Source organism: Saccostrea echinata, unplaced genomic scaffold (assembly GCF_033153115.1).
Source record: "Saccostrea echinata isolate AGI-Se365-2 ecotype Australia unplaced genomic scaffold, CSIRO_AGI_Sech_v1 ptg000034l, whole genome shotgun sequence".
Lineage (NCBI taxonomy): Eukaryota > Metazoa > Mollusca > Bivalvia > Ostreida > Ostreidae > Saccostrea > Saccostrea echinata.
In genome coordinates this window covers 6061408-6076672 of record NW_026889783.1, presented here as the reverse complement: position 1 = coordinate 6076672, position 15265 = coordinate 6061408, and the positions used below count along the sequence as shown (strand labels likewise).

Genomic DNA, 15265 nt, shown 5'->3' with positions numbered 1-15265 from the left:
AAATGACAGTACAGAGGTTAGTCTTTATATGTATTAGTCGCATTTGGAATTTAAAAAGTGGTTTTTGTTATCAAGTTTATTAACAATGTTGATATGAATGGAATTTCCCTATAGATCAATTGAGATAAGAGGTTATGTATTATCGTAGTAATGTTAATGATTGTGTTGAGAAATTTTGAATTGCTACCCAGAGTTAGTTTAATCGAAGTCTAATATATTCGCACATATCGTAAGGTGACAAGATATATAAAAGCGAATGTTGGGTGTTTCTTTTAATGATTTGCCATTCATATAACCAGGTAATATTTTAAGGTACGGTTTCCAATTTGGCATGTTTTACATGGTTTTGGTATGTTTCAGGAACAATGCCTCCTAAACAAGCTGGAAAAACACCAAGGAAAAGGAGGAAGATTCAGTCCCCGGGGATCACACTGGTAGAACCAACTACATCTGTACCTACCCTGCCTCAGAATAACGGCACAGGAGAACCATTTGATGGAGCTCATGGAGCCACTCATCAAACTACAAGTCTGGAACCTCGGCCTGCTGTCACTCAAGTGTCAAATCAAGTCTCTATTGACTATGCCGAGCTGGCAAAACAAATACTGGTACAACAACAGAATTTAGGTACGCACACAGCGTCCCAACCTCTACCTCTGAATCAAGCTACAACAGCGTTGCCCCCTGCGGCGTTAATTCCAAGCCACCCAAATGGACACACTGTTCCAGCGCTATCTACAGAAAAGTCATCCGTAGCGCTAGCTGCCTCATCAGCCTCCCAACCTCTACCTCTGAATCAAGCTACAACGGTGTTGTCCCCTGAGGCGTTAACTCCAAGCCAGCCAAATGGACAGACTGCTCCAGCGCTATCTACGGAAAAGTCATCCGCAGCTGCTTCATCATTTACATCATTATTAGACACAGTTTTTGCAGGTGAGTCAGCAAGCAGGTCATATGAGCATGTTCCCATTGAAATAAGTCATTGTGTGCCTCTTGGGGCAATGGTATCTCCCAAAATCAAGCAAAAAATATGGAATAATGAATATGTGGAGATGCGCTTACTTTTACCATCCACAAATGAAGAACCCTTATCAATAACAATAAAGGCAGACAAAATTGAGTTTCAACAAGCATCTACAAGCAAAACCCCACTATCAATAAATCAATGGACAGATGCTTTTCATATTTTTAGTTGCATTTACTTACAAAAATTTCCCCAAGAGGCATGTAATCTGATTAAATACGCTTATACAGTCCGAGAAATCAGCAGGCTTCATGTTGATCAAGCCTGGAGAAACTACGATGAATCTTTCAGAAAGATTAGAGAATCGGCACATTTGCCTTGGGAAAAACCCGTTACAGAACTTCGCCTTAAAGCAGCATCCATGGGTGCTAGGTCACTGAATAAATCTCATCCTTATGTGGGAAAAAATCAGCCCTTTCGTGCAAACAAATTTTGCTATGGATACAACAGAGGATTCAAGTGTAACTCCAAACAATGTAGATATTCCCATTCATGCCAAAACTGTAATGGCCCCCATCCCAAAGTACAATGCTCTGGAGTCAAAGTCTCCCAGGCATATACCCCACGGGAGGAGGCCCCTACCAACACCAATAAACCCGGAAAACTTACAAAATGAATTAATGGGTTATGACACTTCCAAGTTACAGTACTTAGTTAATGGCATCAGATATGGTTTTAGATTAGGATGTACAACAACCCCATCAACTCACCCCCCTCACAATCACAAATCCGCTATCGATCATCCTCAGGTTGTTGAGGATTATATTAATGCTGGTTTAGCCAATGATAGGATTTCAGGGCCGTTTTTATATCCTCCGTTTTCACATTTTAAAACTTCTCCTCTAGGTGTTGTCCCTAAATCTGATCCCAATAAATTTAGGATCATTCACGATCTTTCATATCCTAAGGGTGACTCTGTAAATTCCAATATTCCAAGAGAAAATGCCGAAGTTTTTTATGATTCTATTGATGATGTGGTTGCTCTGGTCCGTAAATTTGGTAAAGGGTCCCTGATGGCGAAATCAGACATCAAAGATGCGTTTCGTATCATGCCAGTAAATGAGCTCGATTACCACCTTCTTGGTTTTGCATGGAAGGGACAATTTTATTTTGAACGTTGTTTACCCATGGGAGCTAGCTGCTCATGTCAAATATTTGAAAAGTTGAGTGATGCATTACAATGGGTTATGTTGTCTAAGCTCGGTGCTTCAGGAATGTCACACATTCTAGATGATTTCTTTTTTATAGGCCCGGCAAATTCAGACAAATACAAGCATGATTTAGACAATTTCCTTTCATTATGTGAGAGAATTAACATCCCTATTAACAAAGAGAAAACATTTGGGCCAGTTACCTCTTTGACTATTTATGGAATAGAAATTGACTCTCAGGAGATGGTTAGTCGTTTACCGCAGGAAAAAATCGATAAATGTCGCAACATGCTTCTGCAATATTATAAGAAAAAAAGGGTCACCTTGAAAGATCTTCAGTCTCTTATAGGTCTATTAAACTTTGCTTGTTCAGTCGTAGTTCCTGGGAGGGCCTTTTTACGGCGCTTGATTGATCTAACTATAGGTATTAAAAGCGCGCATCACTTTATTCGCCTTTCTTGTGAAGCGAGAGCAGATCTAACTATGTGGCTTCACTTCATAGAGCATTTTAAAGGGAGATCGGTTTTGTTTCATGAGGCCTGGGAATCCTCAGACACCCTCAAATTATATACGGATGCGTCAGGGTCTTTGGGTTACGCTGCAGTTTTTGGCTCTCATTGGTTTGTTGGTGAATGGGATCAAAGCCTTGCCAATATAAATATTGCAATAAAGGAATTGTTCCCAATCGTCCTAGCCCTGGAAATTTGGGGTTCAAAAATGAGCAATAAGAAAATTCTATTCATGTCCGATAACATGGCAGTGGTACATATCATAAATAAACAATCTAGTAAGGACAAACTTTTGATGCGTTTAGTACGCCGCTTAGTACTTGTTTCGTTGTCGCACAATATTTGGTTTAAAGCAAAGCATATTCCAGAAAAATTTAATATTATAGCAGATAAGTTATCCCGTTTTCAATTTCAGGCAGTAAGGGAGAAGGCTCCTCACCTGGACCATCTGCCAACTTCTATCCCCTCTCATCTCTTGCAGATCTGAACCCAACTACTTGTTCCATTTTGGCTGCGTCGCTCTCGGGAGCTTCACGTGCTGCATACAGACAGTCGTGGAACTTATTTCAAACTATGAATAAAGGTCCTAGCTCTCTTCCGTTGAGTCTACAAAATGTTTGTAATTTTATCGGTTATCTATTCGAAAAACAGTACAGTGCCAGTAGCATTGCATCACATGTGTCTGCATTGAGTTACCTGCATAAACTCCTGAACCTCCCTGACCCAACTCAAACCTTTATTGTTAAGAAATTACTTAAAGGGTGTAGTAGGTTGTTACCTTCACAAGATACTAGGTTACCCATCACTAAGGAGATCCTGCACAAACTTATCAAGGCAACTAAAATGACAGTCTCTCAGCCACTGAATCAATTGTTGTTAAAAGCATTGTATCTCCTTTGTTTTAATGCATTCCTACGGTTAGGAGAGCTTGTTGTAAAGTCAGTAGCAGACAGAGGTCGGGTTTTGCAAGTACAGGATGTCACATTCCATGGTGATGGGTACCTGCCACACAGTGTTCAAATTGTCATTCGTCACCACAAAACACAAAAGAAAAATGATCCTATAATTATCTCTATTCAGGGAAGTTCGGGAAGTGAATTCTGTCCTGTCCAAGCCCTACATGAGTATTGCACAAAATCACCTCACTCAGCAGGTCCATTTTTTTCAATTTGTAGACGGCACCCCGGTCACATACTCCTTTGTCAGCTCTCAGCTTTCAAAAGCCATATCCTTTGCAGGATTTGACCCCAAGCGTTTTAAAGGTCACAGTTTTCGTATAGGTGCGGCCACTCATGCTGCGCATATAGGATATTCAGAAAATTGTATTCAACATTTGGGACGTTGGAAGTCAAATGCTTTACATAGATATATAAGGATAAAATCATTTCAATTTTAATAGGGTCTTTAACATGCAGGTCAGTGTTTAACTGCTGCTCTATGTCTTCTTCAAGCGATGCACGTTAAGCTGGATTAAAAATCAAATGAACTTTATGCAGCTGTATGGTTGAGACAGGCCAGTGTATAACTGCTGTCATTGGCAGGTCAGTGATTATATCTTTCATATCGCGAATAATTGTTTCAAAATGTAGATGTATAAATTGCTGAGGTAACGTTTATTTATAGTTCGACCATATCTCTTGTCATCCAACTCATAGGTGTCGTTTTCATCAGATTTAACATCATGTTTCAATATAATTGTAAATATTTTTTTTTCAAATATGCGTTAAAGTAACACCCAGTTCAGCAGCGCTGACTATTTTTTACAAGACCCAGACTTTTTTTGGATTATTTTGTCTTCTTTCACTTTCTATTTATTCTTTCTATTTTTAAAAATAAATTATTTTTTTCTACTGGTGACAGGTTTGTATTTCCCTTAAAAAAAAAAGCAAGTGTTCAAGAAATCCATTTTTGACGTTATTTCAGACGTTGTCTAAGCACGAAAACGTTAAAAATTGAATGCATATTAAATTATATACTAGACATCCCTTTTTGCTCTGTTTTCTTTAAAAAAAGCTTGACTTTTTTTCTTTTTTTTTTAATATAAAATTTTATTTATTTGCACATTTCAAAAATAACATTTTATCTGTACCAAGTATTCCATTAAAAAAATAAAAGAATAGAGCTCTCAACTATCAAATAGGTCCCATACAATATCAAAATATGTTTATTTGTGCAATGTATTGTAACAAAACGACTAGACATCAAAATCGGCCCACCAGTCCCTCAGATACCGGCTTATAACTTCGAAAGAAACATTTGTCTTCTTCTCCATTTGCACATTACATTTATCACTTTAGTTTTACCAAAAGAACTTGCTATAAAGTAAAATTTCTTTACCAAACATTCCACTTTTCCTTGTTACTTTTCAAAATCAGAGCATATTACGGAATGCTACTATTTTTACGAATGGTCGGAATCGGCCAGTATTGGAATGTTATTAACGAATTTTGTACCATACCAACACAGGACGTTATAGAAGATATGTGCAAATTAGCAAAATCTATGCAGTCAAAACGATAAAAGGACTAAAGACTGTCTTTAAGTGTTACAAATTACGCAATTGAAAACCCAAATACTGTGCGCGACGTCATACTAATAAAAAATATGCCATTGAATGACGCATCACCATATAAAATTAATTACCATTTCAAAATTGTTTATGATGAATCTGATGAGTAAATATGTTACCATAGTTAAAAGTGAAGCCTTTTAAAAAATCTTAAACTTATTAATGAATACAATGTTAATTGAAACTTAACCATTTTATAGAATGAAAATCGTGCTCACACTTTTTGGAGGATGAAATTTGTGTTTCTTCTGTGGTTTGTGATTTCTATGTTTGCATTCACAAACTTTCTTGCAGAAAAAATGTAACAGATTGCCGTGTTTGAAAATAGAATAGTGTGAAAGGGCAGTCTGTATGGTTTCTGCATGGTGTTTCTTTTAACAGGTTTGTAAGAAAAGTAAAGATTTGTGTTTCATCTGGTCAAAAATATTGCCATTTAAGGACTAATAACCCTCTGCTCTATCTCACTTTTTTTTTTAACTTCCAAACGTTGATTTTCATCAAGAGCTATAGAATCAGCTTCAAATGGAAAACAGAATGAGGTATGAAGCGCTGCTTATTTTTTCAGAAATAATTTTTATGTCGGATAATGATATGAAGAAATTTTACTCAGAGGATAGAAAGAGTAATGATTTGTTATCACAACATAAAATTAAAAATATGAGGTGTATATGAAATTAATATTTAGTATCATACCTATTAAATTCATATTAGAAAACATAATAAAGCGCTGTTTCCTAAGTCAGAATATCTCAACATTGCAAGATTGTACAGCGATTCTGTGGCAACCGGAGCTGTAGTGAATCGGATGTTTGTTTGTTTGTTGTTTATTGACAATACGTCGTCGATATATCTAAATGTCGAGTTGAATGCCACAGCAAGTGTTTTCTTCTTTTCACATATAAGATTTTGGACAAATTCTACTTCATATGAATACAAAATGGTCTGCTAATAACGGGGCGCAATTGGTACCCATGGGAATTCCAATAAATCGTTGGAAGACCTGGTCTTCAAAAACCACATAGATATTGTCAATCAGAAACTCAAGCATCTTTTTAGTGTCAACTTCAGAGTACTTGTGTGTACAATCAGGATGTTTTTTTAACAAAATAGTTTTGCAAATGACCAATGACAAGGTAAGTAAACTTACGAGTTCCATTTTTATTGAAAAAGCAGCTGTCAATGATATCAAAAAGCCTGGACTTTAATTTATCGTGGGGAATGGTTGTGTATAAAGTTGAAAAGTCGTAAGTTTTTAAGCTGTTGATTTTGGTAAAATCGTGTGATTTCAAATTTTCCAAAAGTTCCTTGGAATTTTTAAGTATCCACATTTGATTTACACCACTTCTCGAATATATTGTTGCACAGTACTCTTGACGTTTCTCCTTCACTACTGTTGATATCTTAGTGAGGAGTAAAGAAAGAGGCTTGGTTGAACATTTACTGGAACCCGCTATGTATCTTTATTAGAAGAATTTTTATGACGTTTCGGAATCCAATATAGATATGGTAATTCAACTTCATTTTGGTTGTTTGGAATATTGAAAATATTCAAAACTGACATATGATTTTGAAGAATTTCTTTCTTAGAAAGGGAACTTTGAGTATAAGTTAGATTACCAATTACAATCTTTCTGCAATGGAAGTTCGTCAACGAAAATGGTGTCATCATGCAGCCTCCATTATCTTATTCTTCAATATCGGACTATATGGTAAATCTAGGATGACTTCGAGTCAATATGCTTTTGACAGCAGCTGAAATTGCTTTGATGTTTTATCTTGATTCAACTTCTAGTTATTTAACTCAACGTTTTAAAGGTCAAGATTAAAAGCCTTAAAAAGAATAATTTTAAAATATTACACAGTAGTTGTTCAGGATTTGTCACATTCTCTACTTGAAGTTACATCTAAAGGTCTTGGTTATTTTTGTATTGAACTTCAAGTTTATCTCTCGGGCCTTGAACATGTTGAAAGGGAATTGATACTTCTCACGATCTTTGTTCTTCTTTACAATGTCCCTCTCCTTTGCTTGAAAATCGAAAAGAAGAATTTTGAGCATTTCAAGAGATATGCAGAGGACTTTAAATGGAAATGTAAGTTGTCAAAACTATACATACTTATTACGTTAAGGGCAAATATTAAGGTTTGTTAAAATTCTGATTTTAACTTTAATTATAAAAACAACGTTTATTGGGCATTGGACTGATTGGACATCACAAGAATTGAAGTCTAGTCCAGCCGTTTGATGAATTTCACAGCACGGTTATTTCGATAAATTCGTCTAAATAATCAGATTACTCTTTCCAGAACTCCCACCATTTTTTTTTCTTTGAGTTAATTTGAGTATCAATGGTTCTTCATGCATTACAAGATAAGCAACATAGTCCCAAAGTTCTTTCGCTATACTGTAAGTGTGCATTACCAGCGTAATGCAAAATTGTGTAGGCCTGGTGGAGATACATGTATCTGTTGGAATACAAATAAAACCTTTAAATTGTGTGATACATTTATTTACAACAAATTATTATTATGGATAAGAGAGGATTTATGGATTTATTACAAATTAAGGCCCGAATGGGCCTAAGATTTAAATAACAAAATACAATGTATAAATGTGTATTGAAATGTAAAAATTGTCGACATTTGTTCACAGTAAACAGCCATATTAACGTACCATTTTTTCCCTCAATTTCAGGATTCAAATAGATTTAAAGATGGGAGGAGAAAATTAGTAGTATGTTAGTAACACCAGAAATTGTAGAAATGCTAATTTCCTCTGGTAGGTTTATTGAAATTGTAAGTTGTACAATGAATTTATTATTTTTGCCAAAATCCGTTTTTAGATCCCTCAGTAAGCTTAAGGCAAGTTGGAATAAATATCGTAATAAAAGAGATCGAATGAAACAAGGCAAAAGAAAAGTCTGCACAAAGAAAGTGAGCAAAGGAAAGGATGTGGAAAACGAAGTAGTGGAAATAAAACCTGTGCAAAGTGAAGAGATGAAAGGAAAGTATCTTGGAAACGAAGAGTCCGAATTCCACTACCCGACAGACAAAGAAGAGAAGTGTTTGTTTGAAGTAAGAGCAAACATGGAAGAGGAATTAACCTCTTCCAAAAGCCATGCGACACTATGGAGAAATCAGAGAAATTGATAGGAAATAACGTCAGTATTAGTGCAAAACAAGCACAAAATAAATGAATGAACCTTAAGAAGAAATTCAAAGGAGTTGCAGACCATAGCAATAAAAACGGAAATGACAAATACATGTAAACCTGCAAGCACTATGACAAATTTTGTCAATTGTATGAGAAAAACCATCTACTAAACCAAACTTTTTGATTGACACAGATAATGTAAATCTTAATGATGGTGGAATATAAATGATGATGGAGGTTGTAAAGAAGTCCAGGAGAGTCGAAAAAGTCTCCCTCAAAGAAACCCAAAACCAAACCCAAAGTATCAAAATCTCTTCAAATAAAGATCATAGAAATGATGAGTGAACCTGCAAGCACATTAGATGAATTCATGCAGGAATTAAGAAAGCACCATGAACAAGAAATTGCAAAATTTGAGAGGTTTTTAAAAGATCTTTCTGAACAGTGAAAAAAACAAACAAAACAAATCAAAACAAAAGAACAAAAAAAAAAAAAAAAACAATTACTTATTAATTATGGTGTGAAGCTCATTGTGAGCATATTGTCACTGTGCTCTGATATTCTTGCTTGAATTCTGTTTCAAGTAACAAACATAAAATTATAAAAAATGTTCCATGCATTAATACGAAATATAAAATACCTTCTTCGCTTTTCTAATCAAAAAGAGCTAGACGTCCGTCTGTCGTGTATATCCGTCATATGTCGCCTGTAGACTTTTCACATTTTTGACCTTTACTCAAGAAAAACCAGACCAGTTTCACCAAACTTGCCACAAAATAGCTTGTGGTGAAAGATTTTCTTCTCCCTCTTCCAAGGGAGCTATATGCAGTAGATTATTAAAAATGAATGAAAATGTAATGACATCTATTAAAACTCTTGTCAATAACCACTGGACTAGCACGCCGGTGCTGGATCCGCCTTTGAATACATGTACGTACTAGACTGTTGATATTGATATCCTGGAAGTCATTATTTCAATAGCCAGTAAGCATGGTGAGAACGACATTTTCTACAAAATCCAGCACCGTGGAATCCATTTCACAATAAATCCGATGCTTATACATCGTAAATGCATTTATTAAATAAATCATTTTCTGTGTTCTATGATGACACCCTGTTTATATTTTATTTTAATTTTTCCCTCCAGTTGAAACAATTAACACAAGAATAAAATCAGCTAGACCTATATTTTCTACGATCACTGCATTACATGTACGAGCCCCGTTCGGGAATATTTCACTTATAATGCACAGATATCAGTTGATATATACTTATCATTTCTTAGCAAAGATTAATATCTAGATCTGTTTTAGTAAACAAGTCAGAATTTAAGTTTTGGATGTGCGCGCAGATAGGCAATACTTTTTTGGATAACAAGCAAACGATGTGATTCTCAACAATCAAAGGGAAACACTTTTTTATCCTCTGCCACTCGTTACTTCTATAATATTATGTTTCTCTATACAATTCATATAGGTCTGTCGATCTACAGTAATATTAAGAATATAAATTAAGAGGAGCAATTGGACACGACCCCCCCCCCCCCATCCGATATCATCACTCAAGTAGTAATTTATACCCCCCCCCCCCCCTCACAAGTTTATTGTTTTCTTTTTTTTCACATTATGTAAATATTACATCCAACCTTTCTTTAATCGCTGTTCAGTACATAAAATGCTATATATTATCTCTTTTTGACCATCTCGAGAAATGATGTGACCAAAATACATTTATGTGATATATATGGCTTTGGGGTATTTTTTATGGAACTCTTCAAAAAAGCTAAATGAAGTCATTGATAAAACATTTATGGCAATCTAGATTATGTTCGGAACTGATCTACATTGCACATATTTTATACTGAGAGGCGCATTGTTAAATCTATTGTAATATATTGCCAAATTAATTGTCTTCTATCTTGGAAACTTAGCCTCTAATTCTGACTATAATAGCTCAAAAAATCATGTCCTTGTACATGTAAATGGTCCATTTTCCCAACAGGCCAAATAGATCGGTGAAACCATTGTGACGTCAATTTTCAAAAATGACGTATATTGTTTTATAATGTTCAGCTTGACATAATATGGACACAGGCACTTGGTAATAAATAAACTAGATGTAAAATAATATTTATACGCCAAGTGTAAATGCCGCATTTTTTTTTCTGAACTGCTACTTTTTTCAACCACCTAACGTCCAGATATAGTCTAACTCGGACCACTGTCGCTTATAGTTAGGGAGCGCGTAAATAAGATGCTATTTATACTAAATATAGCCCAATGTATCTGAATTCGAACAACGTGTAAAGAATTAATACAGACCAGATCTTCATAACATTGATATAATGATTTCATCCTTTATATTAAAGGATTTTTATCGATACGTGGCGAGGTATATTCTCAATATTATTTAGATCTGGCAAAACACCGTCGAATGCATGTATATTGCATGCTGTAAAATGAACACATTTTTAAAAAATAAACATGGTCCGCACAATATCACCATCGAAATTTTTTGCATGTAAAATGCTTTCAAATCGATATTTCATTTGTGAAAATTTCAAAGTGGTGATATAATGCGGACCTATCGAAAAATGCTTGTAAGACCCTAATTTTCAACAATTTTTCCGGAAATACGCATTCCGTGCATGATTTGACCACGGATAAACAGTATACAGGGGACACATTCTCAAAATTTGGATTTATTTTTTTAACAAGCGTATATCCAACCTTTATTTACAATGTGAAGTTTTGATTCAGCGTAAACTTTAATTTTTAGAAATTCTCAGGGCCAAATATTCTATTAAATGAACCTTGTCCTTTGAAAATTACTTATGAAGCTTCATTTCATAGTGTAGATTTAAATTTGTTCAAACCATAACCCCCTGGGATATGACGGGCGACAATTGGAAATCAAAGTTTAACGTAGAAGTACATAAGAAAAAAATTTCGCAAGAACAGCAAAGCCATGATTACCCAGAATTATATGGAAGCATCATCAGTTTGTGTAGATTCATGTTTGTTTAAATAATGCCTCGAGGGGTAGTTAGGGTGGGTCCCAAATATATGATCAAAGTTATATCTGCTGAGAAAGAACAGCAGGGCCAAAGCGACGTAGGTGAGCGATGTGGCCTATATTCACACAACTGATATTATTTTTTTTTTGTAGTCAAGGTATGATATGTGATATTTACATACTTAAAACTAACTTTTTTAATGAAAAATAATCCAGGGTTTTTTTCAAGGTATTTTTTAAATCAAGAGAATTATCTACTTCTATGTCAGTTGTTATGTTGATATTATTTTTTCTGTTACCTTAAATAAATGGTTAATTTGAAATGTGTTGTTTATTAATTGTAATTCTCTATTGAAATAAACTCAAGTATACAAGGGCTGTTCGAAAAGTTTGCATCCTATTTCCTAGTTTTTAAGATTTGTTTTAAAAATATATTTGAATGGTTTCAATTTAAAATTTCCAATATATCATGAAATATTTCAAACTTTTGAAAAATTTAAACTACAAAAATGGGATCACTAAGCAGGTAAGAATTAATTAATTTAAAATTAACGTACTTGATAAAGTCTTGATGGAAATGACAAGGTGGTGAGTGCAAATGTCGAACACTTTTACTGTGTTAAAATTTCAATTTATGAAGTAAATTTAGCAAGTTTAAAGGTCAACTGTTGACAACCCGGCCTTCTTCAAAAACATGTTTTCATAAGGAAGAAGATAAACTTCAATATTTTAAACATCAGAACATTTGTATGTTGGTTTATTGCATATTGTAAACAAGTTAACATTATGCAAGACCATTTAAAAGTTTGCATTTTTCTACTACACACATTTCATTATTGTATTGAAAAAAAAACTTTAATATCATCTCTGTATTGAAAAATATTGAAAAAAATGTTAGGAAAAGAGTTCTCAGCAAATACAGTTATCATTAAGACAAGTGCTGACTGACGTTTTTCATACTAATTGTTAGGCCATTATTTACACACTGAATTGTCGACGGAATTTTTGTTATTTCCCGATCATGACATCGAACACACGGCGGATGTGACCGGTCGGCAGGGGATGCTCACTCTTCCATGGTACCTGATCCCACCTCTGATGGTTTGGAGGTCCATGTTTGCTCTGCTCTAAAATTTGTATTGTTTAATGGACTTCTGAGTTGAATACTGTTCGTTATCCCCATATATTTCATTCTATTCATTGACAAATTTGTGAATGAGAACAATGTCTCACATGTACCGTACACAAATAAAAAAAATTATACAAAAAATTGTTTTTAATGGAAGTGGTAATTTATACTGAAAAACTCTTTGTTATGGACAGAGGTTATTTATGCAATAAAAAAATCTTAGGTATGACAAAGTCAAAAAAAAATTAACTTCGACAACAATTTTTTTTTTAATTAAAATACTCCATTTTATTTCAAAATAAAACAAAATGACCTTTTTACAAATAAATGTCTCATCCACATAAAACTTGTAACCACCAGAGGAATTTTCTTTCCTTCAAAGGGTTTACTTATTTATGAACTTCAAGATTCGTGTAAAAATGCAAGAATTAGTTAGGGCTCTATCGCATCATGTTCATAAGTTGCTGTCATTTTTGCACACCGCCTGGAGCATTTGGAAAGATATTGAAATGGTTTTGGATGTTTATTTTGTTGCACATCAACAAATTCCTCTATGTCTCCAAAATGTATGATGCATTAATTATGCATAATACATCCCATAATTATGTAGGAACATATTACTTCGGGGTCATGACAGCAAATTTCCCTCAATCTTCTAAAGCTGCCCTTTAGGTGGTCAATTGCCCTTTCAACAGACAAGATGAGAGAGCAGAATTGAAACGTTTTTGCTGATTACGCAGATTCCCATTTTTTACGGTGTCATAAGCCATTGTTGTAAGGGATAGGCAGAATCTGCATTGATGTACATATGTGGTGGAGCTAGCGCTCATTCTCACCTCTTGTAAAGAGTGTACTGGTCCGTACAACTTGTGCATCATGGGCACATTCAGGCCATCCAGTGTGAGCACTTAAAATCAAGAGATTATGATCCACAACAATCTTAAACAGGAATTATAAAAATAGACCTTCGGTTTGCATTTTTATACAGACTTAAGTGTTTGCATGATATGCTCTTAATAATTATTACATTTAATCAAACTGAATTGAAAGTGTGCTCTGAAATCATCAATGGAATACATTGACACTGTTTCCTCGACAAAGTCCTGAATACGGGGGATGTGTTTCCGTGGCATCGTAAGTAAATGCATTATTTAATCATTCATTGTATTGATACAGTCGCATTCTTCCACATTATCCTCTAGAAGAATATCCAGTTCGCAAAAACATGCTGCAATTAAACTTGACGTCGCCATATCAGAGCTGGAAGAGATAGCTAAAACCCATTGTTTAATATTTGACATACACTCGTACTTGAACAACCTTTAATAGGCATGATAAATAACTCCGAACCTTCCATATTGCTTACATTCATTACAACACGTGGTGTGAAATTAACTCGTTCTATTGCAATTTTTTTTGCGCATGTGCATGACGCATATTTAAATTAACTCGAATTAACCCGGGGTTCTCAATCGAAGTAGGCCTGAGACGTCACTTTAGCACAATTATCTCCATATCTATTTTTACGCGTGAATATACACAGAAATGGCATTCAAATCAATTTCATAGCTGGTTTAATATATGACAAAAAATGTAAATATTGTTCAATATCTGGCAACATTTATGAAACGAATATATTCATATTCGGATATAAAATAAAATAAAGTAATGCGTAGTATGATATCTAAAAATTGATATTTACGGTCAAAGATATTGCATAGACACTAAACATTTTATCACCACGACATATTAGAGTTCTTAACAACAACAACAAAAAATAAACTTAAAATATTTTGTCAAATGGATGCCTTACTTCCGTCTAGATGACTAAAAGAAAACACGAGTTAAATTTGCTAAGGGTCTATCAAAAAATAAACATTTTAACAGAAGGTATGGTTCAGATGTGAAAAAGGAATTAGATAGATTACACGATCAGTATGTACTGGTCCCAGCTGATAAAGCTGGTAACAACATAGTCTTTGATTGTAAGGCCTATTATTTGAATTGTATTTTAGAGGAGGATATTCTTGTATTTTTAAGGAGGATATTCTTCAAAATCATGTGTCCGTTTTAGATATTTTTAATATTTCCAACAATCAAAATGAATTTAAATTACCATATCTTTACTGGGTTCCTAAACTTCATAAAAATCCTTACAAACAAAGATACATACATGTAGCAGGTTCCAGTAAATGTTCTACCAAGCCTCTTTCTTTACTCCTCACTAAAATATTTACGGTAACGAAGGAGAAACTTCAGGAGTACTGTACAGCAGTACATTCGAGAAGTGGTGTAAATCAGATGGTGATACTTAAAAACTCCTAAGAGCTTTTGGAAAATTTAAAATCACAAAATTTTACTAAAATCAATAGCATCAAAAGGTACGACTTTTCAACACTTGATACAACCATTCCCCACGATAAACTGAAGTCCAGGCTTTTTGACATCAATGACAGCTGCTTTTTCAATACAAATGGAACTCGTAAATATACTTACCTTGCCATTGGTCATTTACAACATTATTTTGTTAAAAAGCTCTCTGATTGTACACACAAATACTCTGATGTTGATATTAAAAAGATGCTTGAGTTTCTGATTGACAATATCTATGTAGGTTTTGGAAATCAGGTCTTCCAACAATCTATTGGAATTCCCATGGGTACCAATTGCGCCCCCTTATAAGCAGACCTGTTTTTGTATTCATATGAAGCCGAATT

General features: G+C 34.5%; 1 protein-coding gene across 2 annotated transcripts; it reads left to right on the top strand.

Moving 5' to 3' along the window:
• Window positions 1–351: 351 nt before the first annotated feature.
• LOC133199634 (uncharacterized) lies at window positions 352–9399 on the top strand. Of its 2 annotated transcripts, none has more exons than XM_061335489.1 (2): window positions 352–933; window positions 8094–9399. In XM_061335489.1, exons 1-2 carry the CDS (start codon window positions 366–368, stop codon window positions 8150–8152), a joined length of 627 nt encoding a protein of 208 aa, XP_061191473.1. In that variant the 5' UTR covers window positions 352–365; the 3' UTR covers window positions 8153–9399. The 2 variants fall into 2 exon arrangements, with proteins under 2 accessions (XP_061191473.1, XP_061191472.1); XM_061335488.1 differs by lacking the exon at window positions 8094–9399 and adding an exon at window positions 3100–4539.
• Window positions 9400–15265: the final 5866 nt, after the last annotated feature.